Raw genomic sequence first — 20,966 nt, forward strand, 5'->3', positions numbered from 1 at the left:
CGGGAGCCGGGCGGCAGCGGGAGCGGGAGCCGGGCGGCAGCGGGAGCCGGGCGGCAGCGGGAGCCGGGCGGCAGCGGGAGCCGGGCGGCAGCGGGCCCCCAGCGCCGCCCCGCGGTCAGCGCCGAGCGGAGCCTTACCACAGCGCCTTACCGCGGCAGCGGAGAGCGGCAGAGCGGCACCCCCGGCCGCCCCCCAGCCCTGCATGGCCCGCACGAGGTAAAACTGATTTTGAAGCAACATGCTACACAAGCATTGTCCCCACAAGCGGCTCAGCACTATGATTGAAAAGAATTTAATTATCTTAAATGAGAATAATGTTATTTTAAAGAGATGCAGTGTTTTGAATCCAGCAACTTTACTCCTGCTCCCTATGATGAGCCCTGTCATGATTGTGCTAGGGCCGTGTTTCACTCCAAATACACACAGAAAGATCTGCTGCATCAGCTTCTAGGGAACGCAAATCTAACCCTTATCATCAACAGATCTTATGCTATGCGAATGGAAAATGATGTGTGGGCTATGTAGTGGTGAGAAACCTAGAGGTACTTGAAGCAGAACCTCTGCAAGCCTTGATGAATTAACTGCGTTAGCAAGAGCAGCCTGGTGGGGGCATCAGCAGCATTTAGTCTAAGTAAGTTTTTGGAGAGTGCCATGCAATGGGTATGCTATGGAAAGAATGAAGATTCCTTACCTCAGCAAGAAAGTATATTTCTAGTGGAACTGAAATCTGAATGCTGTTGGAAGCCATTCAGCTTCCAAGGGAAATTGCTGTAGTGCACTGTCCAGCTCAAATCAAAGAATCCAGCAAAAGCAGAACAAATAATGAATCGGCAGATAAAGCAACTAAAGCTGCTGTCCAGCAACCTATAATGAGTGTGCCACCATAATAACTTCCTCTGCTGACAGCTGATTAGAGATCAATAATGCAGCCCAAATATATGCAGAGGTTACTCAGGACGAATGGGTTTGATGGGAAAGTTGGGAGGCTGTGAAAGATGAAACTAGAATTTGGACTATTGGGAGATAACCTATTCTACTACCAAGAAAGTATTTAATTACTTTGGCTAGGTGGTTTCATGATAAAATACATGGAGAGATGATAGCAATTGTTAAACAGATTGAAAAAATGTGGGCAGTCCCCAGAATGTATATGACAGTTAAAAGGATTTTGAGTTCTTGTCCCACTTGTTGGAAGTTTTCCAACGCAAAACACAAATGAGAGGTTGAAGGATGATCATAATCATCTTCCCCATTTTCAAAGACTGCAAAGTGGTTGTGCTGACATGCCTCTTATGAGCACTGGCAATCATGGATCAGCTCTCAGAATGGACAGAAGCTTTTCCCACCAGGAAAACTGTTACTTGGGAGTGGTTAAAGCATCTTTAACAGATATGGAATACCTGAAAACATAGAACCTGCCAGAGGTTCTCACTTTCCTGCAAGAATGCTAAACAACATGTATAAAAGTTTAGGAACACAGTAACAACTACACATTCAGTATCATTCACAGTCCTCAGGAGAGGGGGAAAGAATGAATTTCAAAAATAAAATTGCTTGAATTTATAGGCAGGTAGGGTTGAAATGGCCCTTAGGAATAGACCTATGTGATATTAGAAATACTTTGTGCCACCAGCAGAAGTAGTGTTTGGCAGGCATTTAGCTGTATCTGCCTCCTCGGTCCCTGCTATAACCAGCCTCTAAGATGGAGAGGAATGGGTTACCAAATTTATACCAGGGACACAAAAACATCTACAAGAAAAAAAGGCACAAGACAGATGGTTTCAACCACTTCTATTGTTGGATTATCTTCTACACCTTAAGATATTAGAATGGTTACTGCAGTTCAGGTATTAAACTCTCCCTTGTATAGATGTTTTGGTTCCTTTTGTTTTCTAGAATGCAAGGACAAAGGAGACAATTCCAAGGGAATGAGGTAACTTAAGAAGGCCAGCCCAGCAACAGTGAAAACCAGTAAGAAATCAAGAGATGACTGACCAGAATTAAGTGATGAGGTGTGGATTGGGTGATGGGTGGTGTCAGTATCGCAGAGGGGAATGGTCTTGGGGAAGGGGTCGCTCTCTGGAGGCACACAGATGTAACCTGAGAACTAACAAAAGAGGAACTGGAAACCTTCACTTGGACTCGACAATCAGTGGGATCCTAGGGTTGGACCCTATTATGATGGCCAGTGTATGTAAATGCGTAACACTTGTCAGCTTATACTGCTATAGATATTGCCACGAGGAAAGGAAAAGAAACTTTACTTCTAAAAAACCACCCACACTAGTGATTAGACTGATATAATTGCATCAATAATAAAAAAATCAGGCCTCTAATTAGCCCAGTGTTACTAAGCCCATGTGAACTTTGTAGAGCCTGTTCTGCTTTTCCAAGTCAGGTTTTGTGTTTATGTTCTGTAACTGCAGCTCTTACCTACAGAAATTTGGCAATTTGTACCATCTAAAGTTGGTTGCTCTGGAAACTGGCTACAATTTCTTCCAGTTTCACAGCAAGAGCTGCTGAACTCCAAGGCAAAAAGCATAGCAGCTCTATTCACTTGCTTCCCCAGGCCAATAAACTTGCCACAGGAGTGACAGATTATTTTCCTATTTCTTACTCACTCTGGGAGGCCAATCCCAGGAGAAGCTTATGACTGACTTGAGAAAACACTGAAACCTTGAAATATCTTTCACAAAAAGAAGCTGAAACAGAAAATCTCTCACAAGCCAGAACAGTATCAGACAACATCTGCCTAACTGTCAGAAGTGGACTATAGAGGGGATCTACAGAGGGTTACAGAACCAGGACCATTTTCTTAAAGAGAGCTCTTCTGTCTTGTGCCTCCCTTCTACTTCCCAAACCTATGACCACTGACATCATCCTACTTTTCTGCAATGACTGTTGGGTATTACTTACAGATTGTTGCTTGCTGTATTATCAATCTGTTACTAGTCTTTCAATTCATGGTCTTCTGAGCGCCATCCTTCACCAAGCCATTCATCAAACAGTCTGGAATAGCTCAGGCACCCCAAACCACATCCTGCTAGCAGATGACAAAGCAGGGGGAGTTTCAACTCCCAGGAAAGCATAGCTTTCTTACCAGATTTTCCTGCTTGTGTCAGGCTGTGTGAGGTGAGGCTGTCAAATTTGTCCGTTTCCCATCTCTTCTCCCCTCAGGGACACGATACAGACTAATTGCAGTGAGGTGTGGTACTGGCCCTCTCTCAGGAGGTGTGAATTACCTCCCCTGTGCCACATGGCCAGCCGTGTGCCTGGGCTGCTGGCATATGGTGAGGCACCACTCCAGCTTCTGCTCTGCTAACTTGTTGTTTTATTAACATACAGGGGAGGAGAGAAATAAAAGGCATGGGGAACGTCAGGAAACTCTCTTGTCTAATACGCGAGATCCTGTCCAAACTATCTCCTCAGCAGATGCCCTAAACCGCAGGGACTCTTCCTTCTCTTTATAGAGTATGACAGACCAGGAACTCTGTCGCAGGGATGAGGTCAACTGGCCCCATGCTTTCGGAAAATAAAAATGAAGGTTCAGAAGCTATTGTTTCAGTTTTCTGTTTCACAGTACTGGTTGCTCTGTATCAGCTTGTACCCTACCCCCACTCAGCTGAAGTCATGCTTTTATTAATCTACTTGGAAGTTGCTTTGACAGCTTAAATAGACTTAGTGAGTCCCTTAATTAATGGGTATTTCAGCAGACATAAGCTGCCACAAAACACAAGATTACTTGTTTAAGGCCTCAGTGTACCTGCTGTGCCAGCAGAGCATTAGAGAAGACATTTTATACTACATATTTGATAAATACTAAGATTACACTGGGCATATAAGACTTGATGTAAAATTCTTCACGTCTAATTTGCACCAGTAGTACACGTGCAAATCAGAGCTAGAGAAAACATTCTGCCTTACCATTCTTTCTGCAGTAACTTCATTCACATAGGACTGGGGCAGCTAAATGGTAGTATCTTTCAGTTATTGGTTTAACAATTTTTTAAAATTAGCTAAAGCAAATATAAGGTTTTTCTTCTAGCTAGAAGACCCAGGGTATCCTAGTAAGATAATGACAAGGTAAAACAGGCAGCCACAAGAGAGCTTCCAGAGCTCTAGACAAGTATTCTTTTCAAGACACCATGATATTTTTAGGGTTCAAGCTCTGCTTGAGTTCCTGTGCAGGTGCAGCATCAGTAGATTTAAGCACTGAGAGCTCATGCAGAGCACATCAGAGGCTGCAGAAGAAAACTAGCCCCAGAGCCTGTCCCACAGGCAAATGAACCATTAAGCATTGGAACAGGCTCACCAGGGAAGTGGTAGAATCACCATCCCTGGAGTGTTCAAAAAATGAGTGGATGTGGCACTTTGCTGTATGTTTTAGTGGGCATGGTGGAATAATTTTGCGACTCTATGAAGGCAGCAAGGAGGGCACAAGTGCCACGCTCCATCTTGGGGAGACTCAGCAAGACAGTGGGCTGGCAGTGTGAGAGCAGTGTTGTTAAACACAGGGAAACAGAAGCAGCTGAAAAACTTCATAGCAATGATGGAAATGAAGTAACAACACGCTGTCCCTCAATTCAGTTCTCCTCATCATCTCATGGAATGAGAAATTGCCGAAACTCCTACCTCATGCAGATTCAGGCAGGAAGATGCTGAGCTCTATTGCCAGGATCCAGCCTTGATTTTGCTAATGAAATGGAACAGAAATGCATCATAAGATGCAGAAAAGGCCTTCCTGGTCTTCAAACTCTTCAGGATGCAAAACCAATACAAGTTTCCTTTTCATAATGTAAGAGTCTGATTAAAATGGCACAGAAAAGAAATGAGGGCATGCTTACCTTTGTTCAGTTCCTTTTTTCAGCCTTCCTTACAATGAACCGTCATAAAATTGTTTTTATTTTTCAGATGTCACATTAACTCCAAAGATGTGTCTCCTCACGAGTAGGGAAACCATCTCTTCTCGCCCAAAACTTCCCCCTCTGCTCCCAAGGGCATGAGACAAACAGTGCATTGCAAGGAAAGTCTCATACATAATTGATAAGCTCTGTATGCTTATGATTACAATTGTCACAGCTCTTCTTCAGTAATGCATGAAAACAAGAGAAAAGTCCTCCAGAGATGAGGGGCTTCAGCTATTTACACAGATGAAGGGATAAAGAGTTTGTTATTCTCACATAACTAGCAAGTGGTTAGAGGGGGCACTCAACTCCACAGACAAATTTCCCTGAGTAGCTGAGTAAATTGGTGCTTCCTATCATGGCAGTGACCCTGGTTCATTCATTCCATACTGTATGAGACACAGAAACTAAGCCTCATCCAGAGCTGGCAGGTGAAGGTTACCTGTCCTCCCACCAAAACAGATTCCACTGTCTTATCTTTTGGGTGCTTTTCCCCTCTCCTTGCCTGCTATGTGCAAACAACATCAGCTATGAGGGACTTAGAAATCTCAAGTAACTGAAAACAGACACAGGCTTTGGAGTTTATGGCAGATATAATTTAACAAAAATTCAAAATGTATTTCTGACGTATTATTAAAAATAGTTTTAAAAAATATTTGCCCAGACCAGGTTAAAATTATTTAAAAGCATAATTATCATGGAGCAATCTTCAAAAGCGACATTTCAAAACATCATCTCTTCCATTACAGCAAAGATCATGGTTCTAACATGTTTTCAAATACAGGCTTAACTTCAAATATTAATTAAGAAAACACTGAGTAACACCACTTATTCCTCAGAAATCTACTCATCTCCAAGGTCAGTCCTGGCCCATTGCCACCTTAACTTTTTTTTTGCACATTCAAAATGTATTAACACAGGACTAAGGGAATTAAACCTGGCGGAGAACAGAACAGAGAAATGTTATCAGAGGAGAAAGAAAATTGGGACATTTCCATAACCAGAATTGTAGACTTACTGGTAACATTATCTGTATTTTCTGCCTTTCACACTGAGCTGGAGGCAGCAAAAGCCAAACCTCCCACTACCACCAGCTCAGACTGTACTCGCACTGTATATAGCTGACCTTCCCCTGTCCTTCAAAGACATTAAAACTGAAATCAAGTTTTATCCTTAGAGTATGCCCACAGTGAATTCTACCCAGTAACTTTTACCCATCTCACAAAATAGAGTAATTACCAGAACGATGAGAAAACTAATTAACTTCTATTAATACAGAGACTTAAGAAAAAAGTAAGAACATAAAAAAAAAACAAGATCCAAGACAAGATTCAACAGTAACTAACCAGATGTTATCTGAGCCCTTTAAATCAACATTTTGTTTTGTGCCTGCACAACAAATACACAGGCAACATCCTTATACAATCTGTCTTCTAGCTGGGTTCTTCCATAAGCACTGACAGCCTTGATGAGGATAGTCCTTGCTTCTGTCACACTGAATGATCATGCTGTTACCTAATTTTATTTTATTGATTTCTTCTTCTTGGCTTGCTTTCTGGACACAGCACCTAGAGCTGAAATGCCCACTGATGTCTGAGGCAGGAGTAGTTTTCCAGACTGCGTTGGGTACTTGGTTTTCATAAGGACTTTAAACAGTGGCTGGGACAACATATGTTTCAGTTGTTTTTTCATCCCCTTCAGCATCTTTTGCTTCTGGCTTTCTTCTTGCTCGCTAGCTTTTCTTCCTTGGGGCAGAAATCAAAGATACAGAACGTTACAATAAAAGAAAAACTTGCATTGCAGGTCTTTGTAGTGATAGGGGCAGATGCTAAGCCCAGCTTTCTCTCTAACAAGGTCACTCAACTCCCAGTCATCAGTGACACCTTCAGATCACCCAGGCTGTTCACAAGGTAACGAGATCGAGAAGAATCCTGACTACTGAGTAACCATAGTAAAGGCCTGAACTGAGGAAAAATGAAATCAAGGTTGCTGTAAGGTAAAATTGAAAGCACATTACTAAATCTTTTGTAACTGTGTAAGAGGCGCTTCACTTATGGGAGGAATGGCTGAGAGTTTAATTGGTTTCCAACAAGCTACACAAGAATTAGAGACTGAGTACACTTTAAAGCATAAATCTGGCAAGTTTCTGGGTGGCAATTATCAAGTGTTTCACTTGAGAGTCACAACTTACTTGGACTGGATGTGCTGTTTAGAAACTCATTCCAAAGCACAGCATACTCAGATTACGTCAAAACAAGAGAGCAGAGTGCTAATTATCTGAAAGCACCCCTGAACAATTTAGATGGTTAGTGTTTGCTTGCAGAGTGATTGAGAAACAGCTAGTCCAGCCATGAATAAAGAAAGACATTAATCTAAACATGTTTCAAAATTAAGACATTGGCATATTTAGCAGCTAACAGGTTAGATGCAGACTAATCTGAAGTGACCCCTGCAGCAACCCTATTCAGCCCACCTTCAAAGAACTGGTAGGAAATCATAATTTCAGCTCTCAAAATATGAACACAATGTGGCATTTTACAGTGCATCTAAGCTTTGCAAAACTTCATGGCATTGAACTAATAGCCACTTGCAGTTGTTCAGCCCTACACATTCTCTCAGCCACAGCCTGCAAAATATTTTAAAAATGTAAGAAATTATTTACTTCTAACAAACCACCAAAAACCTCACCAACTTCAATATATGGTCATTTAGCCCACACAACTCAACCTACTTAAGGCTCACATAATATTTGGTGTTCCCTAGCACTTCCTGGGTGTTCCCACACAGAGCTGTCAGGCTCCTGTCCTGATGCCTGACTACAAGGGAGTGGGAGAGAGAAGCAGAAGTGTGGAAACAGCCTTCTCTATGACAAGAGGGGACAAGACTCAATCAGGACATACTGAGCTGCGTAGATTACTCTGAAATGCTTGCCAGAGCTCAACAGTTCTTGTCCTACAACGTGTAGACTTGTCTGCGACTTGCCAGAACTGTCACACTTCACTCCCTCAGCTCCAGCACTCTCTGCTGCTCTCTCTGCATCATCCTGAAAACATCTCTAACACCATGTACCAACAACACTCTTTTCCTTCCCCCCCACTTCTGCCCTGCTGCTTTTGAAGCTTCTCTGCCATAGTGAGGCTTCTTCTGGACACCAGCGCTATGGGACCTACTGAGCATACCCATGGAAAAACATTTTCTACTTGCCCATCAACATGTCATCATCAAGATCAATCTCAAGAGCCTCTGCAGCTTGCTGGAGCCAGGAGTTGTGTTGCTTTGCCCGACTGTTGAAAAATTCTGCCTTCTCAATCTGCCTTGCCAAATTCATCCGTTCCTGCAACAAAAATACATTTAGACATTATGATCAGGTTTAAATGTGGGGTACTTTAGCAGAATAAGTGTTTGAGAGCATGCACTATAATGCAACTGGGGTGCAGAGACACTTTTGCTCCCCATCCATGCTCCAGGAGATGCCCCACCTAATAAACACATAATTATTCACTAGCGTTTTCCTTCTTTAGATCCATGATAGACTCTGACTTCTAAAACACCTCAACTACTAAACATACCTGAATGTTAACATTCTATGTGAATCATTATAAACACTTGAGAGATATCAAGAGCAAACCATGATTCAAATACCAATCACTTCCAAGTTACATATTTATATAGTACAGCTTGATCTCAGATTTATTAGTCTCAGCAGTTTAAGGGGCAGCCACTACTTTCATCCCACTCTGAAGAAAGTAAACTCCTGCAAGCCATACGGAAGGAATTGATGTTTTCAGGAATGCACCTGGATCTTGTTTAGGCACAGGACAGACTGTCCTGTCCTTCTTCCCAGCTGCACACAGGTGGAACAAAGATGTCCAGCAAACTTCACCTGACCTGCAGGCTTCCAGCTGGGCCAAACACATAACTAATTCACTGTGGAAAGAAAGTCTGCACTAACAGTAAATAGGAACCAACCAGAAGCAAGTTCTGCTCTTCGGAATGTGCCTGCAGTTGCATAAAACAAACTCTTGCACTAAGCGGAACAGGCTGGTGCTACACAGTAACAGCAGCAGCCAGGACTGCCAGGATAATTACTACAGAGAGAAAGAGAAGAAATACCACTTGCAGTGGACTACTCACTTAGTCAGTTACTTCTTAGATCATCACAAGAAATTTCAAGTAAGTTTTTCCATCTCTGTAAAATTTAAGTCCTCTGTAAGTCTATCCTGGTTCAACAATTCTTTTCCTCTCAAGTGTGAAACCCCTTCAGACTTCCTGAACTTGAATGAAGGCATGCAAAAGGAGGGAAAGAGCATGCCAAAGGGACAGACATAAAGAACCAGCAGCACTATTAGTCCCAACTACAATGACTTTGTGATTAAACCCAGGACAAAGCATAAATAAGACCTGACTGTTCCAAGGGCTTATGAGGCTGGAGTCCTGCAACTACAGTTACAAAGATCTCTTCTGGGGAGAAGAGCACTATTACAGATAGGAGAGATCATTGTGAGATGGCGACAGGAAACAGAAAGTGTAGAAACAGTATTTATTTGCCCATTAATTGACAGAGCATGATAAGAGCCAAGAACTACTTATCAAGAAACACAGAAGGAACCTCTGAAGCAACACTCTCTGAAACAACAGATTTCTTTCAGTAACTAGAAACATTTAGTAGGTGGAAGGGGGCAGTGGGAGAGACAGGGGTGGAAATCAGATTCTCTTCGTTACTACCAAGAGGAGAAAAGAATGAATCTGTGGAAACATTTATTTCATTTCCTTTCCTCTTTCAGACAGCTGCATCTCCTGAAAGAAATACCCTATTTGCAGCAAGCCAGGGTTTTGAAGCTTGCTGTCATTATTCCCAAGGTGAGGATACTGCTGTTGTCACTGGGGTAGACCCTGGGCTCAGTCCAAGCCAGTTAGGTAAGCCTGAATCAGAATACCATGGGGAAGACACCTGCTACATTATCTGACTGCTTGCATTCTTCCCTGTTCTCAGTGACTGTGCAATATTCAGACATTTCAACTCCAGCTGGATTCCTTTAAAATCCAGTATTTAAATATGTCCCATTTGTACATGATTGACACCACCCAAACTCTTAAGAGAATGCTGAGACATGAAATAGTCTCTTACTCAAGAAGCAGAAAATCTGCAGTGACTAGATGCTTTCTAAAACACATTGCTTTGTAAATCCTAACCATTACCCCTCTTGCGAGTTAGTGAATGACTGAATCCTCCTTAAAATGGGCAATAACCTATAAAAGGGAAACACAGTTTGACAGGGTTCAGCGGCAGCTGTGGCCTCACAGTACAGGAACTTCTATAAAAGCAGACAACTCACTACTTCACATGGGAAGAAGCAGGTGAAGACCACTGAACATCCCTGGACCTGCTACTGTTGTCTAGTCTGTTCTTAACATAAGAGCCTTTAAACAATGTACTTAGCAGAGCCACCCCAACTCCACAGCCACAAAACACACTCGCTTCCCTATACTGCTGCTGGAAAAACAAGTGATACTTATGTTTGAACACCTTTCTTGTGCCAGTTATTGAGGAGAAATCATAGATATTGCTTAAAAAACCAGAAAGTGTTATTAACTTAATTTTCAAATCCAGGTCCTCAAGAGTAAATTTCATCTGAAACCTGGAAAGAACACGACAGGCAATATCATATCAGTAATACAAGTAAGCAAGCAACTACTCAGGCTGCAAAAAGACTGTTGTTTCTTTACCTTGATAGAAGTCATGCACTTGGTATCAACTGGGAAAAATGGCAGCTCTTCACTCTTCTCCAATGTTTTATAGATTTTCCGAAAATTGATCAAGTCCTCAGGGCCAATCAGCAGCAGGCTGAGGCCTTCACTGGCAGCTCGGGCTGTTCGGCCACTTCTGTGCACGTACAGCTCAGAAGTACGAGGGACCTGCAAGGATTCAGAGAAGCCATGCAGCTGGCCATGGACAGCTACCAGCAGCCTGGCATGCTTTGGACAAGAGGCTGCATACACACAGTACATTGCATGTAACACTGATGAAAGTAATGTAAAAGATGATGTCCTGACACACTTTTTGTTCTCTGATCCAGCATTTTTCCTTGCGTAATCTTTTGTGAGTCTCTCCTAACTTCTGACCCTCTGTCATTTCATTTGCAAAGCAGGAAAATATTTTATGTGTCCTCAGAGAAGAGTTATATGGCTGAGTCATTTCACACCTTCAGATACCAAAGTTGAGCAAAAAACAAGGAAGATCATATCTATTATGTCATTTCTGATACATAATCACACATTCATAAAGTACTACCTACTGCAGTCAGTCACTGCAGAAATGAGATCTTTAAGTACAAAGCACCAAGGACAGTTAAATGATTTAATTTCTGTACTTGGGACTATACTATACACAGGACCAAGAATTACAGCTTTACAGTGTTCAGGATTTGTATCAGCAAAAACGTATGTCAAACCAAAACAGTAAAAGGAAAAACATTAAAAATACTTAACCTGGTAGTGGATGACATGCTGGACATTAGGAATATCAAGACCACGAGCTGCAACATCTGTTGTCAGGAGGACACAGCTGAGAAGGTGACAAAATTTAATTAACATAAAATTGAAGAGTAAATCATGTACCAAGGAACATAAAATACAGCAACCTAGAATTCTACCACAGCAGTTTAAAGAACAGGTTTATACTGCATTATCTGTAGGACACATGCATTCTGTTTGTCCTTACAGAAACGATACCCAATTTAACTCAAGGGCACTCTTGAAACAATAATTCTTAGAAGTAAAATTAAAAAATGCAAATGTTGCCTTCAGCAGGTCTATTGTGTTTCCAGTAAATAAATACTACCTTGCTGGATTGTATTTTCCTAACATTTTCTTCTCAGTTCACAAAAATGCTAGAACAAATTGCTATTTAATGAGGAAGGGGGGGTATGTGCCCCTGCATTACACTTTTCAGTGCACTGTCCAGGTTTTAAAGAATTTCTTTAGCTTGCTATGACCACACAATTAAAAACACAGTTGATCCTCCAGCAGTACAGACATGTTATCAGAAGTTTTACCAGTTGAGGAAAATCACATTTTTCACATTATCTATTTAAGTAACAGTTTTTGGTGGTGAAATATCTTCTGCCAACTTGCACTCAAATAAGCTCTCAGTAAATTAAAAGCTAGAAATACAAGGGGTGAGTTCTGTTCTAACAATTACTATTTCTCCTTATCCTTAGACAAGATGAACTACTCAAAGAAGTTGTTCTTTTATATAAGCAGTCTCTACAGAGACAAAAGTCTCCCCAGGATATGGAACAGTTTGTTTCAAGAACATCTCCCAGCAACTGAAATTAGTTCCTTTTAGATAATGGAAATTCATTGAGATTTTATGGCATTTGACTGCATACTCTATTGCTACAAGGTGCAAAGCAGAAATAGCAAAAGAAAATTCTACAGCTTGCAACCTGCAGAAGGCTGTGAGAGATGGTCTCATAGATTTCTTTCTTGCCTTGAAAATCTGCAGTCTCTGAAAACACCTCACCTAACCTATGCAAATGCTATCAATACATTTGCCAAGGGATGCTGCAGCTCCATCACAGCAATTCAACCTCTGCTCTCCATGCCTGAATCTCCTAACAAGGTACAAATTCCCAGACAGCACACAGCAGTTCACAGCAGGACTAAATTGTGAGGCTTCTGGATCATGGAAGTACTGAGACCAAACACCTCCTCCCAAAGGCCACCCCAAAGACACCCCAAAACAATGTTTCCTAAAATGGCAGGACAGGTCTGCTTGGGTAAGCCCTGGCTGCCCACCACTGCTGAAAAGCATAATTGCCCTTTCTTTTGCATTGCTCAAAGATACTTTGACCCTTGGGATGCTAATTTATGTAACTAAACCTGCAAATGAGTAATGAGTGGTTAGTTTTCTGATGGTTTAGGGAGATTCAATAACTTACAGAGGATCAAATGAGCTGCAGAGCCAGGACATGGGCAGAGGTGTGCAGGAGAGTTCTAAAAACATGTCTGAAAACAGGGCAAGTGACAGCTCTTTCAGCAGCAACGAGCTGCTGGACCACAGGATATTTCAGGCTCCAGTGGACCTCAGGAGGTCTCTAAAAAAACCTCCTCTTCAAAGCAGGACGAGCTGCAAGACTGGACCAGGTTGCTCAGGGCTTTTATCCAACTGAGCCTCAAAAAACTCCAAGACAAGCAGCCTATTCCCATGCTCAACTGTCCTAACAGATGAAAAGCCCTTTCTCATATCCAGCCTGATCTTATTTCAACTTGTACCCATTGCCCCTCATTCTCCCATCAAGCACCACTCTGAAAAGCCTGGCACCATCTTCTTGATAACCCTCTTTCATGGTGTCAGAGGGCTGCCATTAGGTCCCCACAAAATACTTTTCCCAGGTAATACAAACAGCCAGTGCCTTCAGCCTCTCCTCTTGCAGAGTCAGTGCTTCTTGAACACCTGGGTGGCCTTCCACTGAACTTGCTCCAGTTCATCACCTCAACTGTGAAACCTCATCCTTAATCGTTAATATCCTGGGCTCATCAACAGGGGACTCACATCCTCAGCTAACTTCCCCAACCTGCTCCTACTCTAACAGAGTTGTTTCCCCTCCCCACCACCCTTTATGCAATTTCTTTTTTTCTCTACTAGGAAGTTGAAAATCAACTCACCTCTCTCGCTCAGCAAACCTTTCCAGGTTTTTCAGCCTTTGCTTTTGGTGCATGTTGGCGTGCAAAGGAAGAGGATCACAATTTAAGATTGTGAGGAGAGAACTGAGGCGTTTTACACAGTCTATGCTGTTTGCAAAGACCATGGTTCTTCCTGGATACTGGAGAAGAAAGTAATAGAGATAATAGTCCTTCTCATTTGTGTTACAGTGGATTCTGGTTTCTGTCAGAGTCTCAACAGTAGCCTCTTTCCTTGTTAAGTCTATTACTTTGGGTTTGCCCCTTATTCCTACTTTTTCCATTAACAATTCTAGTTTGGTCTTCTTGTCCATCTTTTTAGCATTCTTTTTTTGTAAAACTCTTGTGGGAGTCTGATGGACTAAAGTCAAAGTGGCAGAAAAAACAAAAGTCTGCCGTCGAGGGTTATACTGTGAATCATTTAAGATTTCCAGCAACTGAGACAGCTCTAAGAAGTGACCTTTCTCAACCATTCGGTCTGCTTCATCAATCACAAGGCACCTGTCAAGTAGAAAACACACAGTAAAAATACACTTGTGTAGCTAAATACAAACCTGATACATTTAAAAACAACTTTTCCTGCTAAACACATAAAGGATGTTATGCATACAAAACTGAAAAGAACACCAGGTATGCTGGAGCAGCTACAGCAGCCTTCTGCACTTCCTTTTGAAAAATCAGTTCTTTACTATTGTTTTTAACTGACATCTTCCTCCATCAAAATAACCAATGTGCATTTCAATAAAACACTGACACAGAAACAGGTGATTTTATGTAGTCTAAATTATTTAACCTGTTAGTAAACCTAATCAGTAGGCAGAGCTCCCCAGTTCAGTATCCAGCAGTTATCTGGAAAGACACTTTTACCTGAGCTGACGAAGATTTGAAAGATGTGGGTGTCTCTCTTTAACTAACTCCCACAGACGGCCTGGGGTTGCAATTACAATTTCTGGCTTTCGATTCAGTACACGTTCTTGCTTCTGTGCAGCCATGCCTCCTACTAGAATTGCAGTCTTAATGCCTAGAACATATAAATAACAGATTTTATTTCACTAATTTACCAGTGAATGTTGTTATATAGATCTACTTCATGAAGTGTTTTAAACACTCTACACTGCAACTTTCAACAAGCATTTTGGCCAGGGAACTTCAGGGGTTTTATGTAACACTGAGCATACAACAATGCACTCAATTTTACAAAAAAATCCTCATTATAGTTACATGCCATGAATTAGTACACGTCTTTCAACAGCATGAAGAATCACATCCACAGCTGTTTGATTTGTTTACACACATTTCAGAGTCTCATGTTTTCTCGATTGTATTTGCATGAACAAGCACATTCCTGTTAAGAATAACCAGAAGATCCCTTCAAGAGTAAGACTGAGAAATGCTTGTCTTACTAAATAACTGCTCGTTTGTTATGGAATAATCAATCCTACCAAGTATGCCTCCACACGATTAATGATTCTTGCACAGCAGCACAGATCTCATTAGCTTTAAGTAGTCTGCTGAAGTACTAAAAGGAGTTTATCTTTGGAAGCAGACTACACACATGGCTTATTTCACCCTACTTCTTCAAACAATACATTGGCCCATGGTAAATTCCATGTTACTCTGCAAGACCCTTCCAGTACCCAAGCTCCCACTGATCTCTCTTCTGGACTACTTGTGGAACACCATGCTTCCAGGTGCAGATTTTTTTCCCAAAGTGAGTTGAAAGCAATAAAGAAAGTCCACATCAAAACATTTCCTCTCATGCTGCAGCAACTGTATTATCACTTGGACAGCAGATTTTTACACATAAATAGCACTGCTCCTATCAGAACTGTATGACATAAATTGATTATTTCAGCCTAGCAGTTAAAATAAGCCTTGTAATCAGATGCAGACTGATGAGCACAGCAGGACATACAGACACCAAAGGAAGATGGGCTTAAAAGTAGTGCATTGCACTATATATCCTCTTTAATAAATAAACAATTCCTGGTACTGGAGAAGTGGAAAGGATTGGGAAAAACTTGTAATCTTTAACAGTTTCATGTCCTCACTCATTTACTTAACAGACATACTGACTTCTGGTTTGGAAAGGAAAGGAAGAGGGGGGAATTGCTTTTGTCAGGCACGTTAACATTGTCAGGTCAGTAACACTTCTGTGGCTTGACTGATGCAGGAGGTAAGTCAGACAATACAGCAATACAATATGGCCATATTTATGGTCATAACTTCTTTTTCTTTTTTAATAGATGGAACAAAGTTATACATATACAGTATATACAAAGATTGATATACCTGTCAAAAATGAAATTATTATACGTATAATCAAAATTTTATATATAATGAAATTATTAATTATATATAGCCTACGTTACCCAAACCTAGAATAAAGTTAACTGTGGCCAGGTATGTAGTACTGATTCTGTGTTATGAGAGCATGAATCAACACCTATTCGAAGGAAGACACATTTTAAAGTAAAATAGCTCACATTAACTGATTACTTCCACATGCATCTCACTGAAGAATCTTCAAGCATTTCTCCCACATCAGTGACTACAAACTCTAACCCTTCAGAAGCTACACCAATTTTATGATTTTATGGAAGAAAGTGTGGCACACATGCTGGTTCAACACCAATGCCAAGATCCAAACACAGTATAATCTGAGACATGGCCTGTGGGATCTACGTACCTGTAAACTTTGCAACTGCATCAATGTGGTGCTTTACTTGTACAGCTAATTCTCTTGTAGGAGTAAGGACCAGTCCTAAAAGAGGTCTCTTTTTATGGGAGTCAACAGTATGTGTCTCGTCATCGGAATCAAATTCAACATTTTCCAGCACCTTCACACAGCCTGTTGTGAAAGATGCATCATCTTCATCTCCGCTATCTTCAACCTGCTGATGGGTTACTTTTTCTGCTTCATCCTCATTTTCCCATCTTGTTTCATCATGATGCTGATGGGACTCTTTAGAAACACTGTCATTTCTGGTTGTTGAGTTATTTGGTTTTTGCCACTGCAGCACAGAGTGAATCATTGGAATTGCAAATGCAAGCGTTTTGCCACTTCCTAAAAAAACAAACAAGAATAATAACACAGACTGACAAGTCATTTATTTGAAAAGATGAGAAAAGCAACAGCCAATCACACACTGTTCTCAAAGCATACCATTGTAACAGATGCAAACCCACGATCTTTAGAAGACCAGAAACTTGCAGCAATAGCATCTTTTCTCCCGTTTCCCTTATATATCTCTTTGACATGACCAATAGCATATTTCCTGGGGAACAGGTATTTTTCCAATCTCTAGCAGGTCAGGCAGATTTATTTCTTCTGAAAGTGTTTTTAAAAAGCTGCAGTTGCAGTCAAGATATTTTTAAGGAACTGCATGCTCATAATGAGAATACCATGCCCTAATTGAAAGTTCTAATCAGTGTTCTCCAAATAAAGGAGTAGCAAATGAGGCCAAGGACAAACTGGAATGCACTTGAAGGATTAGCTTCCATCTTCAATTTGTAGTCCTGTATTTACGACCTTCTAAGAAACTGTATTTTGAAATACTCCACTGTCTAATTTCCTGATCTAGCACTGGGTCCTATTTTTATAATCAGAACACATACATTTAATTTAAAAGAAAGAATCCACTTTGGTGAGACGAGGCTTGTCAAAAGAAAGTTTAATTGCAAGACTTCACTGTACCAACTGCAAGTTACATCCCTGCCACATATTCCCTTCTGAACTATCTGTCAGAAATAAAGACATTAGGAAAAGCCCAGCAGCACATCCACCCCAGACAATTAAGCTTCTCAGATGTAGCAGTTCACTAATCATGAAAGCAGCATCTGGAGTACAAGACACTATTACACCATTCCTGTAACAGGCCACTGCTAGAAAGCAGTCCTTTGGAAATCTAATCTCAATTCCTGTCCATATCACAAAGCTGTAAAGCTTTGCCAAATTTGGCAACACAGAATCTTGCCTATTTAGGGAAGAACCTTAATATGAGATAATAAACATGCTGTGTCATCATCACGACCAGTGCTGCTGCAAAGTCTCATATCCACTTCTCCACCTTTCTGCATGTCTGTGAGGTCTTTTACGACTTCTGTCTGGACTTGAGGCAGAAAATGTTTATAACCTGTACTTAGAGCACTTATACAGTAAGATTCTGAATTACCAAAACATCTGTTTTTAAGGTGAACAACACTGCTGATCTTGAATTAAATGTAATTCAATTTCACTGGTGCAAATGTCAGTACTGGACCCAGACAGATTATGGCTGTGATAATCAGAACTATTCTGCAGGCATTGGATTCACCCACAAATTATCACCTCACAGGACATGTTATCTTTATAACACACAAACCACATACCATAGTCAGGCGTGCAAAACCAGAAGGAAAGTATATCTTGGTACTACAGCTCAAGCCAATTCTTGCTCTTTTAAACTGTTTCAGATTGTATCATTTTACATAGATTTGGCTCCTTAACCAGAAACCTCACTAGTTCTACATAGTAATGAACAGAAAGGGTAAGACCCACTGCAAAAACAAGCCTTGACATTCCCTGCATCTCCACCTGGATCTGCTGCCATTATCAAAATCTTGCCACTCTTCCCAATGTTGCTACCAAAAAAGGAAGATTAATAGTTCTTTAACTTCATACATTCCTCCCTCAGGCCCAATGCTAAGGGGTGCTATAGGATCCAGAAAAAAGGACTAGAGTGTTTCACCCTCTCCCAGCTGCAGCACCTCTTAACAGGCAGTTGTTTACATCTCCCAAGTTTCTACAGAAACACCAACGATCCATTGGACTGTCTAGAGAGAATCTGGATTGCTCTCATGAAAGAATAAATGAGCAAAACACAGTCCTACTACCTCAGGGTTATACAAAATTATAAAGCAACCACACAGCCTGCCACCAACCATGCTTTCCATTCTGCAGTTAGAAAGCAATTTGCTTACCAGCACTGCCAAAATGGCACTTTTTTGCAGTACAAAAGCACCATTTAAATTTTCAGTCCCATTTTCAAAAACACTCCCTGCGGGGCTTTCTAATCTTATTAAAGCTAATAGCATCAACGTAGCTTCTAATTAAAATAAAAATGCAAATGACTGCGTATCGTATTAGTTACTATACCTTCCTGCTTGAGAGCAGTAAATGACTTCACAGAGAAGCAGTGAGATAAAGCAACTGGAACAGATGAAAACAATGTAAAGGAAGCCTTTAAACCAAGGCAGCTTCCAATTGTGCTTCCTATCTCTAGGTGTTTTATGGAAAAAACATTGCAGTGCTAAAGACAAAACTTCAAAGGCAGGAACCGCAAACAAAGTTTGAGGGAGCATAATGTTCTGAGACTTCCTCGCATTAAGTAAACAAGGAGCTATAACAAATTTCATGAAGGCTAGTAATGCTCAAACCATGAGCTGAGCGCAAAATGGAAGTGACTCTACCTCTCAATCATCGATATAATACTCAGTTCAAGCACAAGCAGGGAGAAGGGCTGGTGACAATGTACAGGCAAAGCCAGGGGACAGAGCACAGGGTGGACACATTTTGCTGTATGACCTGGGTCATATTCACACTTAACACTGTGCCCAGTGTTTATTCACTGTTCCACACTAGTATGAATTATCTCCACAGGAACCTGCTTCTCTGCTTTGCCTCGCCAGGAGCACATGTTTGGCTGCTGCAGAAATGAGCCTGTTTGTTTCATTAATTTTGCCTTTTGCAGAGCATCACTTTCCATTCCCAAAACAGGAAGCACTTCGAGAAACAGGAAAAGAGACTTCTGCCAAAAGCATAAAGACTCATTGAGACTTCAAAGCTTTGCATGCTTTGCAAAGATGGGACGTTCCCATGTTTGTAAGTTACAAAGTTCTAACGCTTTACTAATATGTTGGATACCCAAAAGACAAAAGCTCTTCTCTTATAATACATAAAAGCTGCTTCTTCTACACATAAAAACTGGGCTACATTTAAAGAAGAGAAACGGGATGCTGCCAGCATACACAGTAATTTTAACAGATTTGTACCTGTTTCTGCAGCACCAAGAACATCCATATTATCCCGAATGGCAGAAGGCAAGGCTAAGGCTTGAATAGGAGTTGGAGCACTAAACCCCAGGTAGCTCAAGGCCTGCAGCACTGGCTCAGGTACAAACAGGTCTTTCCATGCAGACACATCAGCTTTTTGATCAGTTGAGGCAGATAAAACTTCTGTTGTCCAATTTTTGACTTTTTTAGAACCAGATACTGATGGAAAGGCTTCCTGTGCTTGAGAAGCCTTGTTTTTAGACACCTTCTTTTTCTTTTTCTTTGGAGTGTCTTTCCTGCTTGACATGCTCTCAGTCACATGTCTGTGGTCTTCCCGATTTGCTTCTTCAATTATTTCATTACACTTTGTCTCTTTCTCAACCAGCACATCAATTTCTACTGCATTAGTAGTATTGCCTTTATCTGTTTGGCTTCTCAAATCTTTGTTTTTCTTTTTCTTTTTTGGAGGGATGACAGGTTCTTCCACCTCCTCATTGCCTTCTTCTGAAGCACTCTCAGCCCTTCTCTTCTTCTCTTTTACTTTCCCCACTTTGGAAGAACTTACTAGCTTGTACTCTGTAAGTTCCTCCAAGCACACTATATCTCGAAACTCCTCCTCAGCAAATAGATTGGGGTCGATCTGCACGGTTTTCCATTCTCCTACAACTTCAATGCCTTTTTGTTTCAATTTAAAGGAAGACCTAAATCTCCCTCCTTTTCTGACCTTCATTTTTTACCTAAAAAAGAAACCGAAGGAAAAAAGAAAAGAAGGGCCTCAGATCCAAAAAATGAAGACTATCTTGATATTCAAGCAAACGGGAATCTATGGAATAATTATTTTACTTACTTCTAAAATATGCCAATAGCATAACTTAAATATAGCTTTAGGCTAATATAAATAAGCTAAAATATAACTTAATAAACTATAGTATAACTAAATACATCAGGCAGGCAAGCCTACTGCGTCCCTCCTGTAACACCTCCGGAGATATAACTAGAAGCGCTGGATAAATTGCCGCAGGCCGCGCAGCGCTCCCACCCCTGCCCACCCCGGGAACCACCCGCCGGAGCCGCGGCAGGGCCCGGCACGGCCTCCGCAGCCACACGCGGGAGCTCCGGGCACCTACTCCCCCGGCCCAGCGCTTACCGCGCTCCGGAGCCCCGGGACAGAGGGGACCGCAGAGGGACAGAGGGGACCGCAGAGGGACAGAGGGGACTGGAGCGGGACAGAGGGGACTGGAGCGGGACCGCAGGCTCTGCCCAGGCCCGGCCGCTGCCGCTACCGCCCGCGGCGTGCGCTGCCGGGCGCCGCCATTGCCGCGTGACGTCACGCCGCCGCCGCAT

The 20,966-nt window shown here is 41.7% G+C and overlaps 1 protein-coding gene and 1 long non-coding RNA gene across 2 annotated transcripts; one reads left to right on the forward strand and one right to left on the reverse strand.

Moving 5' to 3' along the window:
* Positions 1-73: 73 nt before the first annotated feature.
* LOC121673857 lies at positions 74-7,046 on the forward strand. The gene is made up of 3 exons (XR_006019339.1): positions 74-216; positions 1,897-1,971; positions 6,759-7,046. It is a non-coding gene; the product is annotated as an uncharacterized LOC121673857 (long non-coding RNA).
* Positions 5,017-20,948, reverse strand: DDX24 (DEAD-box helicase 24). The gene is made up of 9 exons (XM_042047654.1): positions 20,770-20,948; positions 19,623-20,359; positions 16,279-16,656; positions 14,457-14,610; positions 13,575-14,090; positions 11,394-11,469; positions 10,632-10,820; positions 8,109-8,238; positions 5,017-6,649 (listed from the first exon to the last, which is right to left on the reverse strand). Exons 2-9 carry the CDS (start codon positions 20,350-20,352, stop codon positions 6,426-6,428), a joined length of 2,397 nt encoding a protein of 798 aa, XP_041903588.1. The 5' UTR covers positions 20,353-20,359; positions 20,770-20,948; the 3' UTR covers positions 5,017-6,425.
* Positions 20,949-20,966: the final 18 nt, after the last annotated feature.

This window comes from Corvus kubaryi, unplaced genomic scaffold (assembly GCF_017639235.1).
Source record: "Corvus kubaryi isolate FWS band 111438036 unplaced genomic scaffold, C.kubaryi_AGA036_p1.0 66, whole genome shotgun sequence".
Taxonomy (NCBI): Eukaryota; Metazoa; Chordata; class Aves; order Passeriformes; family Corvidae; genus Corvus; species Corvus kubaryi.

What these genes read in the sequence shown, in the direction of transcription:
- DDX24 (XM_042047654.1), bottom strand. Translation starts at nt 20,352, where the DNA reads ATGAAGGTCAGAAAAGGAGGGAGATTTAGGTCTTCCTTTAAATTGAAA. An exon ending in TCAAATCTTCGTCAGCTCAG is followed by an intron (nt 14,091 to 14,456) that starts GTAAAAGTGTCT and finishes TCTACTTGACAG; the next exon opens with GTGCCTTGTGATTGATGAAG. An exon ending in AGCATGTCATCCACTACCAG is followed by an intron (nt 10,821 to 11,393) that starts GTTAAGTATTTT and finishes GAATCCTTGCAG; the next exon opens with GTCCCTCGTACTTCTGAGCT.